The 19786-nt window shown below is 57.9% G+C and overlaps 1 protein-coding gene and 1 long non-coding RNA gene across 4 annotated transcripts; one reads left to right on the top strand and one right to left on the bottom strand.

Moving 5' to 3' along the window:
- Positions 1-1288: 1288 nt before the first annotated feature.
- On the top strand, positions 1289-18637 carry ACVRL1 (activin A receptor like type 1). Of its 3 annotated transcripts, XM_037030914.1 has the most exons (11): positions 3881-4389; positions 4963-5027; positions 8818-8885; positions 9433-9681; positions 9864-10075; positions 10298-10397; positions 10726-10872; positions 11174-11449; positions 12090-12287; positions 14861-14991; positions 16295-18637. In XM_037030914.1, the coding sequence occupies exons 3-11, from the start codon at positions 8822-8824 to the stop codon at positions 16427-16429; spliced, it is 1512 nt and encodes a 503-aa protein (XP_036886809.1). In that variant the 5' UTR covers positions 3881-4389; positions 4963-5027; positions 8818-8821; the 3' UTR covers positions 16430-18637. The 3 variants fall into 3 exon arrangements, with proteins under 3 accessions (XP_036886808.1, XP_036886809.1, XP_036886810.1); XM_037030913.1 differs by lacking the exons at positions 3881-4389; positions 4963-5027 and adding an exon at positions 1289-1368; XM_037030915.1 differs by lacking the exon at positions 4963-5027.
- LOC118976422 (uncharacterized) lies at positions 17347-19577 on the bottom strand. The gene is made up of 2 exons (XR_005064273.1): positions 19299-19577; positions 17347-18688 (listed from the first exon to the last, which is right to left on the bottom strand). It is a non-coding gene; the product is annotated as an uncharacterized LOC118976422 (long non-coding RNA).
- Positions 19578-19786: the final 209 nt, after the last annotated feature.

Here is a 19786-nt window from a genome sequence, read left to right as displayed (position 1 = left end):
TTAATTAGATGGAAGGATCCCATCCTAATGTATACATACATGAAATTATCATGATGGATACTTTAAATGTCTTACAATTTTATTTATCAGTTGTACCTCAATAAAGCTGAACAAAATCTACAGATACCATTGTCAACATATTATTTAGAGTTACATAGCAAATGTCAGAGAAACAAATAGCTGGAACTTTGGGAAGGGGCTTGGCCTCAGCGAGAGGGTGTGAGGGTGGGCACAGTCGCCTCTCACTATAAGCTCGTCTGCAGAATTTAATGTATTTATTTTACCCTGTTTTTACTAGGGATGTTCTGAGTTATTTTTCAGACGGGCTGCCTCACACCTTGCGGTCCGCCCTCGGCGGCCGCGGCCCAGGCCTCTCGGGAGGGGAGGCCCGGTGGGCGCCCAGCTTTGAGCAGGTGAGAAAACAGACCCACGGCTCTCCCTCACGCTCCTCCTGCCCCGCAGCTGGGCCTCCCTCCCTCCCTCACAACAAACCAGGTGTCTCCGTGGGATTTTAGCTGGTAGAGGACTCTTGTGGCTATTTCGCTTTTATTCTGAGAGTTGGCAGAGAGGGATCACCAGCCCTTTCTCACAGATATGGGAACTGATGTCCACCCACAGCGGCTCCAACTCCAAGCTTGGCCTCTTTCCACTCTTCTTTCTCCTTTAGTGGAGCCAGTTTGGTAGAGTCAGAGCCTTGAGGAGGCCTGTGGCGAGGGACATTCCAGAGGTCACTGGGCTATGAGGGGAGAGGTCGTCCCTGAGCCGCAACTCGGCAGAGCCCCGGCCACTCGCCAACCCACCCCGAGGCGCGGCATAGCCCTGGTCTAATCTCGGCCTCCTGCCCGGACACGCTAGCCCTTCCTCATCCCTCCTGAGATGAGTCATCCCGGTGCTTAGGGCTGGGCCAGGAGCAGATGAGTCCATGCAGAGGACATCTTGGAGGAGCCAGAGAGGAAGAAGAAGGGGAGTTGGTGGCTCAGGCAATCTGGTCCCTGTCTGCCAGGCTTTTCCTACGGTGCTGGGCTGTCCCCACCCCACCCCCCACCCCCGAACCTTGGCACGAGCCAGATTGTCTTTTCACGTGAGCCGTGGTGATAGGGCCCAAAGACCAGGCAGTTTCTAGAAACTTAGCGTTCAAGAAGAGCACTCAAGGCTGTGAAGGACCTTTGGAAATGTCCAGTCTAAACGCCTCAGTGTGCAGACCAACACACTGAGGCCCAGCGAGGTGAGCCAGGCCTGGAGCCCAGGACACTGGTGCCTTCTGCCCGACTGCAGGAGATGTGGAGAGGACGCCTCGTCTTCCTGGAATTCAGCCTGCGCAGCCGGGACCCTCTCCTCCGCCGAGTAGATGGAAAACGGAATGCACAGGTATCCGTCTCACTTCTCTCCTGGAGGAGGCCCCCAATCCTTCCTCCTCCGGTACCTAGTACCCAATCTACTGTTTTCACGTCTCTCACTTTGGAAAAATCCCTGCGCTGTCTGATCTAACTCTCCCGCTCTGCAATTTAAGGGAAGCAAAGCCCAGCTCACCCTCTGCTAATTTTCTTCCCTTGTTTTTCTTCCCACTCATCTCGTGGTGCAGAACCGGCTACATAATTTGTGGGGCCCAGTACAAAATGAAAACGCTAAGCCAATTGTTCCAACATTATTAAGAATTTAAAGTTGGCAACAGCAGAACATTAAATTAAGTGTGGCGCCCTGTGTCTACACAGGTTAAAAAACCACAAAGTTGGCCCCTCCTCTGGTGATACTTAAACTCAGCTCTCTTGGCTGGTTCTGAAAAGTCAAGTTGTCCATTTCTCTGCCTTCATGCTGGTCCAGGTCACCTGTCTTCCCTGGGTAAGAATCTCCTTGGTGTGTCACCCACACACTCTTCCCAGGAGCTCCAGGCCTCTGCTTCGAGCACTGCTGGGAAATCCTTCTAAATATCTAAATTTAAATCTCAGTCCTTTGGGCCTGTTTCCTCTTGTTCTGTCCTCACTGATTATGGGGAACAGCTGGTCCTCCTGTGTAATTAATTCTTGTCGACTTGGACACGGCCTGCAATTCCTTTTCCCTTTCCTCATTGGGCCCAGTCTCCACTGCTTTCTTCAACTCTGTCCCTTCTCTGATGCCTGCCCCAGCTTCCCTGCGTGCTTTGGAGGCCACGGGTTTCACTAGAAGCTCCAAAGAGCAGGAGTCAGGGCCCAGAGGGCTCAGTGCCTGGGGGCAGGGGGAGGGCCAGGGGAAAGGGGAGAGTGGAGGGGAGACTCGGGCCTTGACGAACAGCCCATCTTCCCCCCAACCAGGCCCAGTCTTCCTCCTCCAAAAGTACTCGACTTTTATCTGTTTCATGAACAGTTCCCAGATCAAGTCCCCCACCCCCACTGACTCACACTGGCGACTCTCAGCTCTTGGCCATCTCCATGTTTCTGTTCTCAGTGTGTGTCTCAGATGGAATGCTTCCCTTGGGAAATCCCACTTCCATGTCCCAGGACAGAGACCCATGGGCTGCAGCTGGGAGAGGCCTATCAGAAGCCACCACGGGGCAGAGTGGGTCTGGCAGACAGACAAGCGGCCACACTCTCAAGTCTCCCGCTACTGGAGTGCCGAGTTGCCGCTGTAATCTGAAAGAGCAGACACTACAACCCTACACTACTTCCTATTGGCTATAGGACACAGCTCTGACATTTGGGTGTGCCCTGGTCCTGGAATTCACAGGCTCACAAGTCTCGAAGCAGCTGTGGGGTGGGGAGGGTTTCAGCGAAGGAAGTGAGGTCACTGAACAACTGATGCCTGTCTGAGCCTTCAGCCTCTATTCCTGGCACAGAGCGGGGGGTCCCCAGCCCACCTTACAGAATCTCCCACCAGAGCAAGACACCTAGGGGTCTGCACTTGCTTCTAATATCCATGTCTTTCTACTTGGCTGAGGCCACCACCTCCTCAGCCTTTTCCATTATTAATTTGATTAAACACTTTCACTAAAGGCCTACCCTGTGTCAGGCTCAGCCAACCATCTGAAGCTGGCACTGTTTATTATGTCCACTTAGCAGATCAGATGGCAGCCTGAGACATGGAGAGGTGTCAGTTGTCCAAGCTTCCAGAAAGAGTCTGGAGTCCCCGACTCCAGCCTTGGTGGGTAACCAGGGGCTAAGAATAAAAGGGGGGGGGGGTCCTGCCTCCAGGGTGTTTACAGCGTTTGGGGGCAAAGCAAGTCAAGGGTATCAGACCTAAGCCTGTGTGAGGGCGTCAGGAGGAAGCATTTGTTTCTCCCTGGGGGACAGGCCATTCTGCTCCCACCAAACCTTGTCCACCTTGTCCCAGCAGTGTCCAGAAGCAGGTCCTCGTCCCCATTTCGGAAGCTCCATTTAGTGGGGTGAGGGGCCTGCCTCAAAGTGGGCAGTCGGAAAAGCTTCCAGCCTCTCCCGCTCCACGCTGGTCCCCCCGGTGAAGAGAGGCGGCTTCGTGTAGGCGCCGGCTGGAGGGGCTCAGACTGTCCTCACCACTGACCCAGAGCCGCCCCATCTGGGCCTGTTTACCCTGCGCGGAGGAGAGAGATGGACGGGACCGGAGGGAGTGCAGGGGCGGGAGGGAGGAGGCTGAAGGATTTGGACCCAGTGGGAGTGCCCGAAGGCAGGAGGTGGGGGCTGGGGCAAAATGTTCAGGCCCCTGCCAGCCCCAAACTTTGCCCTTGCTGCCGTCAGCCCCTTAGGACGAGGATGGGGGTTGAAGGTGGGGTCACTCCTGCCCCCTGCCCCCTCCCCGCACGTTCTTCCCGCGGCGACCCCTTCCCGTCCTGGGATGTCAGGTCAGCCCTCAGCGGCTCCACGCGGCAGGGGGCGCCCCACCCCACCCCACCCCACCCCACCCGACCCGTACCCCTCTCCGGGCATCAGGTGGCGCCTGCCTCCCATCGCGCTCCGGCCCCTGAGGCTCTGGACCGGACCCCAAGCGACCCCCGCTGCGCCAGTCCAAGGCCCGCCCCCTCGGGGCGGCGGATGTGGGAGGCTCGGGGCGGGGGCACGGGCCGCGATCCCGGAGCTGGGGGCGGCTGAGGGGGCCGCTGTCCCCGGGGTCGGGGAGCCGCGCGGGGGAGGGTGCGGGTCTTGGCAGCCCCGGCGAGGGGCGAGCGGGCGGCCCGTCGGCGAGCTGGGCAATAGGAAACGGTTTATTAGGAGGGAGTGGTGGAGCCGGGGCCAAGCAGGAAGACGCTGGAATAAGAAACATTTTTGCTCCAGCCCCTTTCCCAGTCCCGGGAGGCCGCCGCGCCAGCAGCGCTGAGCGAGCCCCTCGCCGGCCGCAGCCCGGGCCTGGCCGCACCCGGACCTGGGCCTGCCGTCCAGCGTTCGCGGTGCGACCCTGGCCGTCGCCGCACGCCTGTGTCCCGCTGCCCGCCCGGCAGGCTCCGAGGTGAGAAGAGGCCCGCGGGCGGGGCCGGGTGGGGGGCGGCCTGACTCCACCCCAGCAGGCCGGTCCTTGGGGCAGATCCCCGAGAGCCCCCGAGAGAGGGCGCGGCAGGGTCAGCCACCGCTCGGCAGGGGCGCCAGCTAGCCCTCGCCTCCCGCACCTGAGACTGGGAGGGCGCTGGACTGCACCCGCGCTCGGAATCAGAAAACTGCTCCTGGGCCGCGTCACTTCTCTGTTCTCCTCTTCTAATCCGCGTGAAACGGCCAGGATTCGCGCTCCGCCGCACTCACGGAGAAGGGACCACATGACCTGGGAGTGAGGGTCCCCCTCAAATGTTTTGAGCCTCCCCTTGAAGTCCAGCTTTCCCAGACCAACCCTTGCGGCCCTTGCTTAAGGAATCTGACACTGTAACTCCAGCTTGTGAGCCTCACCCTTAACCGGCATCATCATCCCGCGGTGGCCTTCCTTCAGGGCTCAGGTCCGAGGGTCCCCAGTCTCCCTGAAGGAGGGAGCCCCAGGTTTCCAGTCTGCCCTGGAGACCAGCGCTGTTGAGCCCGCCCCATTTTTTCCTCCTGGGTCAGAGCCATAGTGGACAGCGACTTTCACCCCCTCTATTTATGGGCAGCTTCTGGCTGAGTCAGGTCTGTCCTCTCTAATTCCTCACTGCCCCCTTTGTCCTAACGCTTGTCCTTCCATTTCATTGGGTGGTTAAAGGTGGCTACCTTTTACTGAGTACTTACCATATAGACATGTATTTTTTTCTCATGTAGTTCTTGCCACAACCTAGCAGAAGAGGGTTGTTGTATCCATCCTACAGAAGAAGCAGATCCAGACTTGGATTGCTTATCCAAACTCCATGGATGGTGTGGGTGAAGGTTGGGTTTTTGCTAACATTTGTTGAGTGCCTACGAGCTACCACTTAGTACTATGCTAAACACTACATTATACCTACGAAATGAAGACTAGTATTATTATTTACCACAGGGAAGCCTAAACCTCAGAAAGTTTCAGTAACTTTTCCCAAGTCTCAAAGCTCTAAGTGGCAGAGGCAAGACTTGAATCCAAGTCTACAAGAGCCGGAGCCTACCTCCTGACCTCTGTGCTGCCTCTGGTTCTGTCTGAGACCCTAAACAGGTGTTCCATGTCACACTGCTGTCAAAGGCTGGTGAAGCAATGCAGATGAAGTGCTTGTGCCTGGCTCTTTGCTGTGCTGCGGGTCAGACCTGCGGGTGGGCAGGGTGAGGCATTTCTGGCCCCCTGATGGGCACTACTGTGCACAGCCATTGCAGCTGATGCGAAGAGGTTTGATGAACCCCGCAGGTGTGATGGGAGGCGAGATTGGCGGCCACCTTCCAAGCACAGCCCTGCTCTGCTTCCCCCATCTGTGACTAAGCCTGCAGCTCACAGACGATTTCTGTTTCCCCCTCTAAATCAACCCCAGTCAGGCACCTCTTGATGACGACCACAGTGGACAACCTGTTACTGTCGGCGAGACCCACTCACACTTTTTCCTCCTCTGTGGGGCTTGCGTAACACCAAATGCTTGGAAGAATAAAGTAGCCGAGGGAGGAATGATGATCAGCAATTTCAATTGATCGAGATGTTTGTGATGATTGTGGGCAAGAAACTTAACATCCCTGAGCCTCAGTTTCCCCACTGGGTTGTTGTGAATATTACATGAGACGAACCATTCAAGTTCAGTGCTGAGCACATGCTGTGCTCAGAGGTCAACTCTTATTACTGAGGATGTCACAGGGGTGAGTCAGTGTTGGGCATTAGTTTAGCATTTGTGACTTCTGGCCAGCAACAGTGATGCTTCTGTCAGCTAGAGATATTTTGAGAAGTTTTGCTAGAAAGTGAAAGGTACCGTCAGTCACCGGGTGTCCACTGGTGCTCGCGGCAGGTTCCAGGTCGAATGGCACAGGCCAGCTCCCGAGTTTGAACTAGCCAGGGCTCAGCACCCTCCTGCACTTCCCTTGATGTGGGCCCAGTTAGGATTGGACAGGCACAGTTTTCCTCCACCAGGTCCCCAGGACTAACCCAGAGGCGGGCGCCACGGATGCTGCCAGGATTGCCCTGTGCTGTTTCCAGGCCTGGGGGGCTGCAGGGAAATGTCAGAAGCAAGGCCCTTGGCCCACACTCCCCCCTCAGTGTCTCTGAGCCCCTGACTTTTGTGTTTGGCCTTGTGTGTCCCATCACTTCCAGTAAAGGGGGAGGTCCCTGGATGGCAGTGCGAGTCCCGTCCTCTGTACCCGACTCCCACTCACCCAGTGGGCCCTGTGAAATGAAAGCATGGGGACCAGCCTTAATGCTGTGTGAGACATCAAGGAACCCACTGATTAGAATTACCTGTGGGATTTTAAAAAAATGCATGTTTCTTGCTGGTCCCCGGTTCTGACCAAATCAGAACCTGGAGTGGGGGTGAGACCACAGAGTGTGCATTTCCAACCAAGCCCTTCTGGTGGTTCTGATGCACCATCAGGTAGTTGAATGGGTGCACTGGGTCATGCTCAGCGAAGTGGAGCATGGGTAGAGGATGCTAGGGGGATGCCAGATTCATCCTCATTGTTTCCCACTCTTTCCTTCCTGCCCCATACCCTTTCCTTCCTGCCCCATGCCCTTTTCTTAGCTGCTTTCTGGGGAAGGAAATGCTGCTGCCAAGAAGGGCTTTCTGCTTACACCCCAGTGGACAAATTCTGCTTGCCCGGGGTCCCCTCTCCAGCCTCCAGCCCCACTGCAAGGTGCTTGCCAGAGTCCTCACGGCCTGCCAGGAGGGGCAAGAGGCAGGAGGTCAGGCAAAGGCTGGGGACACAGCTGCAGCAGCCCAGGGCTCCATTTCCTCCCCCAACCCTGGGCCTCTGGGGCAGAGGAAGCCCAGGCAGGAAGGCCAGGGCTGCCACCAGCCAGGGAGGTATGGGAAGCTCCCCTCACCCTCGCAGCCATCCTGCCCCAAGAGCCTGAGCATCTTGGGTCTTCATTTGGCACCATTGTTAGTTATGGGCCTTCTGCAGCCTATGTGGCCAAACAGCCCTACCAGCCTCACCATGTGGTGCCAGAAGACACTCCCCCTCTCTCATGTTAGTTGACCCTATTTGGGCATTCAGTCCCCAGGGAAATGCCTGCATATTCACCACCTTTCAGAAAGTCCTTCTTACTGTCTGACCTCAGTCCTTCCTGCTACAGCCCCAGCCCTTACCTACTTGTTCTAAACCTCTTAGAAATGGAGTAGGGGGGTGGCTTCTGAAGCACTAGTTGGTTTGGAACTAGGTTTGGGGACTGTCATAGATCAGAATTACTCCCCTCAACACTCTTCATCTAACTTCTGGAAAAGTTCAACCTTAGCTGGCCATGGCAGGTCAGACATTCAGTGTCTAAATGTGTTTCACTTCCCTTCCCACGTCATTGGCCCCACCCCCGCCCTTTCCCAGGACAGCAAGGACAGCAAGGACAGCAAAGGGGGCCAGGGAATCATGCCGAGAGGGCTCCTTATACTTTGGTGAGGTGGCAGGGAGGTTCCCACCGCCTAGCAGGAGCCAGCCCTGTGAAAGTGTTGTGTGGCCGCCACAGCCCTGAGGCTCAGGCATGGCTGCCAACGTGGGTCAGGAGACAGTGGGAAGAGCACTGGACTGGGAGTCTGGACACCTGGGTCGTGTTCCCGGTGCTGCCTTGGCATCAGGTCTGCACCTAGGCAAGTCTGCTCCACTGTCTGAGCCTCAGTCCTGCCTTCTCTAAAATACGGAGCTGGGCTTCGTGACTCACGAGGTGTCCCCCTAGGATTCTGTACGGGCGTGTTCCAACCCCGGGTGGCCCCTCCAGACCCTGTGCCTGCCCCAGCCTGCCCTGAGAATGTGCCCAGGACTCCATGCCGTGCGTGACTCCTGCCTGTTCTATCCAGACCCCAATCTAAACAATCTTGATTCCTGTTCCCAGCTTGGCGGGACCCTGAATGGCAGGAAGTGAAGACAGGAGCCTGTTTATGTTTGAGGCAGCCAGGGCTGGGGGGGGGGGGCACTGGGAACAGGGTGGGTAGGGGGGAGGCTAGAAGAGGGGGGCAAGAGGCAGAGGACAGAAGGGGGTGCTGCTGATGAGCTGGCCCTTCCACCCCAGCCCGGCCCTCCGGGCCCTCCGATTGCAGCTCAGCTGCAGGGCTGCAGAGCTGGGAGTCCCCCAAGCTCTCAGTCACTTAAACACGGCTCCCCACCCTTTACCCCTAACAGGATGGTTTCCATGGGGAAGTGAACCAGGACTTCCCCTGCAGGCGCCGCCCCAAAGCCAGATGCACGGAGTAGGGAGGAGGCCTCCCTGTCCCCCCCAAAAACACTCCCAGTGATTTCCTCTGGGTGGGAGGGACCCATGGTCAGTGGCTGAAAACGCTGAGGGGATCGCATTTCACAGATATTACTGCACCCCCTCTCCTGCTTCTCTCTCCAGGACCATGACCTTGGACCCTCCCAGGAGAAGCCTTCTGATGCTGCTGTTGGCCTCGGGCCTGGCCCAGGGTGAGTACTGTAGGAAACAGGCCTGAGTGGAGAAAGGGGGTCCGGCTGAGCTCTGGCTGGTGCTGGGTTTGAGGACTTGGGGAAAGGGGACTGTGGAGCTTGGCTGGAGGGTGGGAGACAGACTCAGTCAGACGAGCTGCCCCAATCCTCCTCTGCCGTTGTCTTGATTCAAACCTTCAGGCTGGTGTCCTGCCAGACTCCAGGGTGGGAACCTCTGTGTGGGGTGAAGAGGGTGGGTGCAGAGAGAGGGATGTTGTCAGGAAGGGCCTGGAAGAGCCCTCAGGATTGGGGCTGGGGGCCAGAGCTGGGCCTGGCACTGGGTGGGGAGGTGATAGGATCAGGGAAGGGGCAGGGGCCTGGTTCTCATAGTCTCAGCTCCCCATTGGTGGCGGCAAGACTCTAGAGGGAAGGATGATGTGAGGGTGGAACTAGGGGACCAAGGCCTCAAGGGGGTTGTCTGAAGGGCCAGCAGGGAGAGGGCAGTGGCGGCTGAGTTCGGCCTGGGGAGCTGGGCCCAGAGTGGCTGAGCTTCCACTGTGTCTCCCAGGAGACCCCGTGAAGCCTCCTCGGGGCCCACTGGTGACTTGCACATGTGAGAACCCACACTGCAAGGGGTCTACCTGCCAGGGGGCCTGGTGCACCGTCGTGCTGATGCGGGAGGAGGGCAAGCAGCCCCAGGAGCACCGAGGCTGTGGGAACCTGCACGAAGAACTCTGCTGGGGGCGCCCCACTGAGTTCGTCAACCACTACTGCTGCTACAGCTCGCTCTGCAACCACAACGTGTCCCTGGGGCTGAGTGCGTCTGGCCGCCTTGGCCACCCTCCCCATCCTCTCAGACTCTGCCCTCTCACCCTGCTTTCCCCTCGTGCTCTGGCCAGGAGGGTGGGGGAGGCGGGACCCTGGGGTCTAATGGCAGGGTGGTGAGGTGTGGGGGGCATCTGGCCTGATGGGAGCTGGGTCTCGATGTGCGCCCCACAGCTGCCACCCCAACCCCGGAGCAGCCGCCAGTAGGTAGCCAGCTGCCTCTGATCCTGGGCCCAGTGCTAGCCTTGCTGGCCCTGGTGGTCCTGGGTGCCCTGGGCCTGTGGCACGTCCGGCGGAAGCAGGAGAAACAGCTGGGCCTGCACAATGATCTGGGTGAATCCAGACTCACCCGGAAGGCATCTGAGCGGGGGGACAGCACGTTGGGGGTATGAACACGGAGACCTTGGGACACTGGGCAGGGGAGGGATAGACAGAAGCCAGTGTCGGAGAAGATGCAGAGGTAGCCGAGAAAGGCACAGTCACAGTCCAGTGGGTGGGGGGCTGGGTGAATGAGGAGCATTCGGAGACACCCTAGCAGGGGCCAGGTTGAGGAGGGAGAAGGGGGCTGGGTGAGGGACAGCCTCTCAACAGCTTCTCGGCCCCTCCAGGACCTCCTGAACAGTGACTGCACAACGGGCAGCGGCTCAGGACTCCCCTTCCTGGTGCAGAGGACCGTGGCGCGGCAGGTTGCCCTGGTGGAGTGTGTGGGTGAGCACTGGGTGAACCCCGGGGCTGGGGGCCAAGGGCCTGGAGCGTCACAAGCAGGACCGGGCCTGGCTCAGAATGGGAATTCTGCTGGGCAGGGAGTGACTTGGAGATGAGTCAGGGCTAGGTCCTTCTGTGGGAGCCAAGGAGGAATGAGGGGCCGGGGAGGGTGGCCTGCCAGCTGGCCTGGGCCTGCATTAAGGTGAAAGTAAGTGTCAGAGGTTCTGGAGATGGGTCGGTGTGGCATCAGGATGGCAGGCTCTTCTGGGGGCTACTGTGCCCAGGGGCTTGTGTGACCTTCTCCCCCTCTGCGCTCCGGCCATCGGATCAGGAAAGGGCCGCTATGGGGAGGTGTGGCGAGGCCTGTGGCACGGCGAGAGCGTGGCAGTCAAGATATTCTCCTCGAGGGACGAGCAGTCCTGGTTCCGGGAGACGGAGATCTACAACACAGTGCTGCTCAGACACGACAACATCCTAGGCAAGCGGCGGGGACGGCAGGGACTGCTGGGCGGCGCTACGCCAGGCCAGGCCCGGGGCCTTTGTCCTCCTGCACTCCGGGCTGGCGTCCCCAGCCCCTGCACACTGACCAAGCCCCAGCCTCTGACTCCAGCTCCCTCTCTGACCTAAGTCAGTGCGGCTTCCACCCCAGCCCCAGCCCCAGCCCCAGGTTTGCCCTGACGCAGTCCATCTTGTGCCTTTGGTCCCAGCCCCGACCCTGGCCAGTCCAGCCTCCTTCATCCCCAGACCCTTGGCCAAGCCACCTGACCCTCTGCCCACAGGCTTTATTGCCTCGGACATGACTTCCCGCAACTCAAGCACGCAGCTCTGGCTTATCACGCACTACCACGAGCACGGCTCGCTCTATGACTTCCTGCAGAGGCACACTTTGGAGCCCCATCTTGCCCTAAGGCTAGCTGTGTCGGCCTCCTGCGGCCTGGCGCACCTGCATGTGGAGATCTTCGGCACTCAGGGCAAACCTGCCATCGCCCACCGCGACCTCAAGAGCCGCAATGTGCTGGTCAAGAGCAACCTGCAGTGTTGCATCGCGGACCTGGGTGAGCTGGTGGTGGTGGGGCCTTTGCAGGGAGTGGGGTGGGGCACGGTGGGCCCTTCTAGGGGGCGGGACACGGGATGAGCGGCCCCTTAGCAGGGGTCAGGGTTCGCAGTTCCGTTCGCTCTCCCTTGCACTCGATTCTGCCTTTGCCTGTGCGTGTGCCTGTTGGCAGCAGTGACATCGATTGGTGCTTTAAAACTTAGAGATGTTTGCTCTCTCATTTCACCTCTGCAAGAGCCCCACAACTTGCCTAACACTCTTTAAGCTTAAACTCCTTCCGCCACACCACCCTAGTTCAAGGAGTTGGGAGATAGGGGCGGGGAGCCAGGAACCGGGGTCCTCATCCTGGCTTCACTGACTACATTGCTATTCCTCACAGGGCACGGGGGCTCTGCTCTGTGAAATGGGCATAATACCCCTTGCTTTGCTGACTCACACATCTCTCTGGGTTCTCGGGCACCTAGAGCGCTGCACAAGCGAAGTAAAATGCAGCCAGTGGCTCTCCCAGCCCTCCTGGGGCCGGTATCCCCAGCCCCTCTGTACCTCACCTCCAACCCCACCTGCCCCCTGGACCCCAGCCTGGGGCCACCCTGTCTGCACGCTCAGGTGAGCAGTAGAAATGACAGCCCTGGTACCCACAGGTCTGGCTGTGATGCACTCGCAGGGTAGCGATTATCTGGACATCGGCAGCAACCCTCGCGTGGGCACCAAGCGGTACATGGCCCCCGAGGTGCTGGATGAGCAGATCCGCACTGATTGCTTCGAGTCCTACAAGTGGACGGACATCTGGGCCTTTGGCCTGGTGCTGTGGGAGATCGCCCGGCGGACCATTGTCAATGGTGAGGGCCCACCCTGCACAGGGTGGGGAAGGGGAGTGGGGCCAGTGGATAGACGGCAGGAGATGGGGGCCCCCCGCCAAGGCTGGTGCCTGCGGCCCGCGGGGCTTGCGGCCAGACTGCCTCTGTTCCATTCATTGCTACTCGCCTGCTGGTTCGGCTGAGCAACCTTATACGTTCATCTGAGTCTGCAAGTCTCTGGCTGTGACATCTTGGGTAAGTGGTAATAACAGAAATATTAGTAGCAGTTAACATTTTTTTAGCTTAAATATGTGCCAGATGCCCGGTGATATACATACAGTGCCTTGTTTAGTCGTCCCCTGTTGGCAGAAAGCTGGTATCGCTTAGTAGTTACGAGCGTGGGTTGGCATCCAGACTGCCACATTCGGCTTCCGATTTTGCCACTGACCATGGCAGGTTACTGAATGTCTCTGTGCCTCAGTTTCCTCATTTGTAAAATGACAATAAAAATAGTTCCTAGTTGTTAAGATGATCCTAATGAAGTATTTGGGACAGTTATGGGAGCTGTCCTGGAGCTCAGTCAGTACAAGTGGCGATTATTATTGTCCTACTGAATCCCTGACACAGCGTCGTCCCCATTGCACAGATGAGGGGACCGAGACACGGGATTACAGCCTGCTGAGTACAGCGCCAGGGTCTGAAGCCAGGCAGCCTGACGCTGGGGCTGGCGCTGGTCATCACTGTGCTACTCAAACCTCTCTGGTTCTTGGTTTTTTTGCCCACGAAAATGCGGATACGGTAGTGCCTGTGCCGCCTGCTTACTGCTTCCTCTCTGTGACTGTGGGTGCCACAGGGGACTCAGATTTGCAGTGGCTGGGAGTACGTGGGGGGACCTCATTCCTGCTGGCCCCATACAGCAGGCAGCCCTGTGGCTAGTGCCTTCCCAGGGGTGGGTGAATGGATCAGTGGTGCCCGGACTGGGTAGGAGGCTGGCTGGTCTTCAGGGAGGCTGCCCATGGGGTGGGTCTGCCAGGAGTCCTGACAGTTTGGAGACAAGCCTCAGGAAGTGACTGGAGCTCTGTTCCTTGGGGAGAGGGACATTCTCATTTCCTGAGCACCTACGAGGAGCCAGCTCCATGCCAGGCTTCATTTGCTCTCAGCAGGCATTGATGGGTGGAGGCCAAGGTGTGACCAGTCTCTCTGGGAGACTCAAGGGGCTCAGGTTCCTGCCCCTTCAGCCATGAACTTTCAGAGTCAGCTCTAGAGGCTGGGGTCAGGGAAGCGCGGACCTTGCAGGAGCTGAGGCCCCTTGGACCAGGCTGCAGGCAGGAAGGGCAGGCTGGACCGGCCAGGGCTGAGGGGAGGCTGACTGCAGGCTGCTGGGGCGGAGGGAAGCCCTGTCAGCCCCACACAGACTCGTGGCGCATTATAAACACTGTAATCTGGTGTCAGCCCCGGCGCTGATTAAAGGCCCATTAGACACGCTCAGGCCTCTGCGAAGCGCTGATTAGGGCGCGAGCGGCACAGGGACTGGCCTGGAAGTCCGCCATGGGGAGAACAGCTGGTGCGGGCTCTCCGGGCTTGTGGAGTGCGGGCCGAATGGCCCTGGTCCCCAGCCTCGGCCTGGGAAGCAGGGAGGGGCACGGGGCACTTTGGCCAGGTCTGCCTCTCCTGCCGGAGCTGCCTGTGGCTCCACAGCCAACGCTTTCAGGGAGCTCCCGCTAAGGATCCTTGGTGTTATGGGGGACGCGTGCTGCTGGCTGAGGGGTCAGCGGGGGCCTGTGCCGTCCTTAAGAGAGGGTGGATATTATTTGGATTTGGATAAAAATCCCTTTCCTTGAGCACAGGCATTTTCTGCCCCTTCTCTGGTTCCACATCCTCGCCCAGCAGTCAGCCAGCTGTCCTCCCTAAGATGTAGCCTGGAGGTCAAGAGCACAGCCTTTGGTTAGATTTGGGGGCCGTAGACGTCCTATCTCTGTCGCCTATTACCCGTGCTTTTAGATAAGCTTCTTAACCTTTCTGGCCTTGACTTCATTGCTTATAGAAATGGAGCTCCTCATATTGCTTATTTTGTAGCATTGTTGTGAGGATTTAATAAGGCAGCCAGGACAGTGCTTGGCACATGGTGAGTGCTCGGTGAACACTGGTGTTGCCGGGCACCTGTGATAGCGGGGCCCTGCCTGGGGGCCCTGCCTGGGAAGCTGCTGAGGGAAGCCGGGAACAAGACCGGCCTAGGAATCCGAGGACATGAGTTTAAGTCTTGACTCTGCCATTATTCTCTGTGCGGCCTCAGCTTCTCTGAACATTCATTTCTTCAACTGTAAAATACAGGTGATAACAGCACCCACCTCCTAAGGTTATTGTAAAGATAGGACGGTTCTCAGAAAGCATTTATAGCACAATGCCTGGCATGTGGTAAGTGCAAAATAAATGGTAGTAGTAATACCTGTTATGTGATAATGTATTTATGATATTCTAGTGTCCTTCTCAAGGGTAGGGTGGTCAGGCAGCTGGTTTCATGGCCCCTGGGACAGAGGGTGAGCAAGGTGTCCTCTAGGTAGTACTGGGCCTTCTTGGGGCCCCAAGTGACTGTCCCTCCCGCCCCCCATTCCCAGGCATCGTGGAGGACTACAAGCCACCCTTCTATGACATGGTGCCCAATGATCCCAGCTTCGAGGACATGAAGAAGGTGGTGTGTTTTGACCAGCAGACCCCCACCATCCCCAACAGGCTGGCTGCGGACCCGGTGAGGCCTCCACCGGGGCTAGGGTGGCAGGGGGCGGTGACTACAGCTGGAGTGTTTGGGCCCTGAGGAACTCATGTCTGAGGCCTCTGCTTCCCCTGGACAGGTTCTGGGGGCCGATTCCAGGGTGCCTCCCTAGCTATACCCTCCCACGTCCGTTGCCTATGAACCCCTGGGGACCCTCTCGTTAACCTGGAATTTTCAGAGCCCTTCAGAAAAATCAGAGGTTCCCTACTGAATTTCTTACTATGAAGTTTTTGCCATTGTTTTTTTAAAAAAATATTTTATTTATTTATCTTTAGAGGGGAAGGGAAGGAGAGAGGAAGAGAAACATCAATGTATGGTTGCTTCTCGTGCCTCCTCCGCTGGGAACTGGCCCCTGCTGGGAACTGGCCTGCAACCCAGGCATGTGCCCTGACTGGGAATCGAACTGCGATCGTCTGGTTCGCAGGCCCGCGCTCAATCCACTGAGCTACACCAGCCAGGGCATTGTTTGTTTTTATCTTTTCTCAAAACACTCCCTGTACTTTTACAAGACACGTACTCATGTGAATATAAACACATAGGCCCACACATTCTTCTACTTAAATGTATACTCACACACATGTGCATATATGTATATACGCGTACACACATGCGTGCATAGGCATTTTCATACAATATACACACATGCATTTTCATACAACATACACACCCACAAAAAGCTACACATGCATTCATATGCACACACAAAATCCTGCTGAAGAACCAACTGGAGGTGAGGATGGCTCACTCTGAGGCCACTGAGCTTCCCGGGATGGCTTCTTCCTTGGACATGTGCATTTTGGGGGCAGTTCCCACCACCCACTCTTCCAGTGTTCACTGGGCTCAGCCAGGGGTGGTAGAGGGCTGGGAGACACCACCCTCCACATGGTGGCTGCTGATGGGGGCGTGGGAGCCCCCAGGCTTGTATATCTCCCCTTTCTTGGATCTTGGTGGGGGTGGAGATGGAGGGTGGGATGAGACACTACTCACCGAGGAGGTCCGAGTGCTCACATCTCTCTCTGCCCTGCCTGCCTTTCTCCACACCCCTTCTCACTCCACTCTGTTCCTCTTCCATTTGTTGTCCTCTTCTCATCCTTGCCTGGATCCCACCATTCTCCCCTCACCACTGCCACCTTTCCTCCCCCTCCTCCTTTGAAACACCATCGTCCTTTCTGTTCTGCTGGTGTTGTCCCACTACTGGGCCATTCTCCTCGCCTCCTCCTTCCCACCTTCCCATCCCATGTCCTGCTCCTCTCTTCTGCCTTTCTGTCCCTCCCCCCAGGTCCTCTCAGGCCTGGCACAGATGATTCGGGAGTGCTGGTACCCCAACCCCTGCGCCCGCCTGACTGCGCTGCGGATCAAGAAGACACTACAGAAACTCAGCTGCGGTCTGGAGAAGCCCAGAGTGACTCCCTAGCCTCGGGCGGACACCTGACTCCCCTCAGCCCGCAGTGTGTGTGGTAGGGGCGGGTGGTGGATGGCAGCTATCTGAGTAGAGGTGGTCTGTGCGTGCTGGAGAAGAGAGTGCCCCTCTAGGGGCAGCTGTGTCTGCCTCGCTCGGCCCCCAGCCTATCCAGCCAAAAATACAGCTGGGCTGAAACCCGATCTCCCCACTGTCTGGTCTGCTCAGAGCAGCAGGCTCCCTGACGCCTGGCTCTGTCCCCACCACCGTGCCCTGGGTGCACCCCTCCCACCCCCCCAGGACAGGATACAAAGGAGGCCCCAGAGCCAGGATGGCCAAGCCAGGGAATCCCAGTCTCTTGGGCCTAGAGCCTGGGCCTGCACTTTACCCCCTGCCCTTGGTCAACCCCACTGCCCCACCAGAGCTGCCGTGGTGGCGGAGGGCCCCATCTGGCCTCCAATGCACACTCTGCCCTGCCAGACCTTAGCCTCTGGCCCAGGCCCCAGACTCCCAGGGCCCATGAGTTTCTCTCCGTGGCTTTGTATCTCTGCTCCGTGATGTCTGGGCCCCTGCTAGCTGAGTGCCAGCTGATTGAAAGAGTTGGGGCCTGACCCCGGGCCTCTCCTCTACCCCCATTCTAGCTGACTCACTGGGCCTTAAAAACAAGGGGTCCTGCTGCGGGTGTGGCATGGCCATAGACCATTAGCAGGTCAGATGGGTGAGGCCGAGCACTTTCAGAATAACTGAGGGGACATCGAGGCCAAGCAAGGCTGGGGAGGGGCTCAGCTGGGAGCCGGAGAGCCAGGTCCTGGTCCCGGATGCTTGCTAAGTGACAAGAATGAGGCTGTCACTGTCGAAGGAACTGTTTCTTCATCTGCATATTGAAAGGGTTGCTCCTGGTGTCTTCTGAGGTTTTTGCAGCTCTCGCGTTGTTTGAAATGTCACCCTATCCAGACTTCTGTTCATCAGTTCCTTCTACTTCTTATGCCCCAAGAAGTGATTGGGCCCAAGATGATGATTTGAAAATAAATCTGTCTAAGGCCAGGAGTGTCTGAGCCGCCACCTAGTCTAATTCTACAGGCTCCAGTTCCCACCAGTGGCCATCCTGGGGTGCAGACAGTCACTGGCCTTATAGCAGACGAGCCAGCCTTTGCCCTCTCTGTGGCTTTGCCTTCTCTGCCCACTGCTGACAGCGGCTGAGGCTGGCTTCCTGCAGGGCCTCCAAAGCTCAGAAGAAATTTGGCTCCAGTCGATAATTCTCTAGCACCCAGGTTGCTGCTCCCCGTTGTCCCCTGGCCCAGGCCCACACCCTTGGCCAGGGCCCAGGGCATGTGTGCCTAGAAAGAACCTGGTGGCTGTAGAGAAACACACAGAAAGTTCAGCATTTGGAAGTCAGGGGTGTGTGTCCAGGCCCTGAGGAGGTTACCCTGAACCCTGGGTGAGTGGATGGCCTAGGGGACAGGGGTTTGGAGGCAGGGCCTGAGGGCTTGTGGGGGTGGGGCTCATGCTAGGGCAACCCCAAGGGCAACCCCAAGCTTGGAAAGACCTGAACTCATAGCCCTCAACCCTTGGGGCAAGGTGGAGAAGGACTCTCAGCTCTTCACAGGAGAGGAAGAAAACACAGCCTCCTCTCCTCCTGTTGTAAATGACTGGGTACAACCTCAGGAGGCCAGCTTCTTGGGTGTTTCCACCAGCACCCCCAGGGCAGTTTCCCAGGCCTTTCTCCCAGCATTGTGCAAGGTGGGGGTGGGGGTGGGGAAGAACCGGGAAGTGAAACTGGGTGAAAACAGAAAGCTAGATGGACCTGCTGGGTTACCAGAGCACCACGGGGCAGCTTGCTTCCCGTCTTCTGGGCCCTGGAACCCACCTAGGAATGAGTCTTTCCCTGAAGGATTTTCTCTGCATTGGGTTTGGGGGCCAAATGGCTCCTTCTGAGACCCCCACGGCCAGAAGCTGAAGCTCCCCAAAGCCCAGAAAATCCCTAGGAGGAGAAGGTCTGAGGCAGGAGGTGGAGTGACGGGGCATGTTGAGAGAAGGGAGCCAGTGTTGGGAGAACAGCCAGAGGCCAGGGAGCAAAGGGGGCGCTGGTGAGAACGTCTGCACAGGGCTTCTGCCTGCGTGCAGAAGGGCATTCCAAAGTCAGAATTACGGGCACTAACCTGGAGATATTGTTTGTGAGAGCACTTAGCTCGTGCTTAGCACATCAATAAAACCATGCTGGAATCCTGAGTTCCCTCTGAGTCTTCCAGGGCCGGTGTCTCTGCAGTGGCTTACCTGTTGTAGAGGGAAATCGAGGGGAGGAAGGTCCTGGGTGTCATGCCTGGGCTGTGCCCTTAATTGATAGCCCATAATTTGTTCAGGCTTCTGCTTAAACCCGCCCCCTCCCTGCAGCACCCCAAATTTCTGTTCACACCGTGAGTTGGAAGCAGGCTGCCCGCTGGCGCTGGCCTCAGCGCCCTCTGCTGGCCAAAGGGCTGGCCAGCGGCCGCCGCCCTCCCGCTCCCCCCGCGCAGCTCCCCACCCGCTTTCTCTTGGCTGCAGGGATCTCCTCAGAGCCCCGCACCGCTCCCGCCGGCGGGGAGCGGGGGCGGCCGCCACCTCGCCACCCCGGTTACAGCGTGGGTGAGCTCCCCGGTGCTTCCATTTTGTAGGTACCGCACCTCGAAAGGAGCTTTCTGTGTCCTCACTCGGAGGCAGCTTGGACCTGCCTGCCTGAATGCCCTGTTCTCAATTCCCTCCTCAGATGGGGTTCCCCCATGCCCGGGGTACTCAGAAAGGGTACCCCAACTCCTTTTACCGCTGAGGCCCTCCTCTACTCCCCTGCGGCCCCCGCCCGAGTCGCCTTCATGCAGGGAAGCAGTGCACAGGGGGCCCAACGACAGACCGTGCAAGCCCTCCTTGCCAGCACGGGGCCACGAGGACATCCCTGGCGTCCCACAGCGGCAGTCTTTCTCCTGTGCCTGCCAGACGCTGGTCCTTACGTCTCCACCCTGATGTCCACACTGTGGTTGGCGAGTGGACAGAAAGGTAGTGGGAAAATCGCAGAAAACGAGCTCCGAGAAGTCTGGTTGGAACCTGGGAAAGAAGCGCAGGCTCGTGGCCCTCCAGGGGTAGAAGCGTCCCCAGGAGGCCGGTGTCCAAGGCCCTGTCTCCAGAGGAGCCTCAGGGAACCTGCCTACCTTTGAAAGAAGAAAACCCATTGATTACTTTGCAGCTTTGCCCTGCTTTCCCGGGGGCCCTAGGTTCTAATTTTCTTACCTCTACGGAAGAGGGAGAGGACCTTCTGCGTGGACCCTCCCTAAGGGATGATGAGTGTCTATAACACGCCCAGGTCGGGGTGAAGGTGGTCCCCACAGCATGAGCTTTGGAATT

The sequence above is a fragment of the Sturnira hondurensis genome, unplaced genomic scaffold (assembly GCF_014824575.4).
Source record: "Sturnira hondurensis isolate 20B ecotype Veracruz unplaced genomic scaffold, ASM1482457v3 Scaffold0020903, whole genome shotgun sequence".
Taxonomy (NCBI): Eukaryota; Metazoa; Chordata; class Mammalia; order Chiroptera; family Phyllostomidae; genus Sturnira; species Sturnira hondurensis.
Note: the sequence above shows the minus strand (reverse complement) of the source record. Positions and strands in the feature narration are given on the sequence as shown.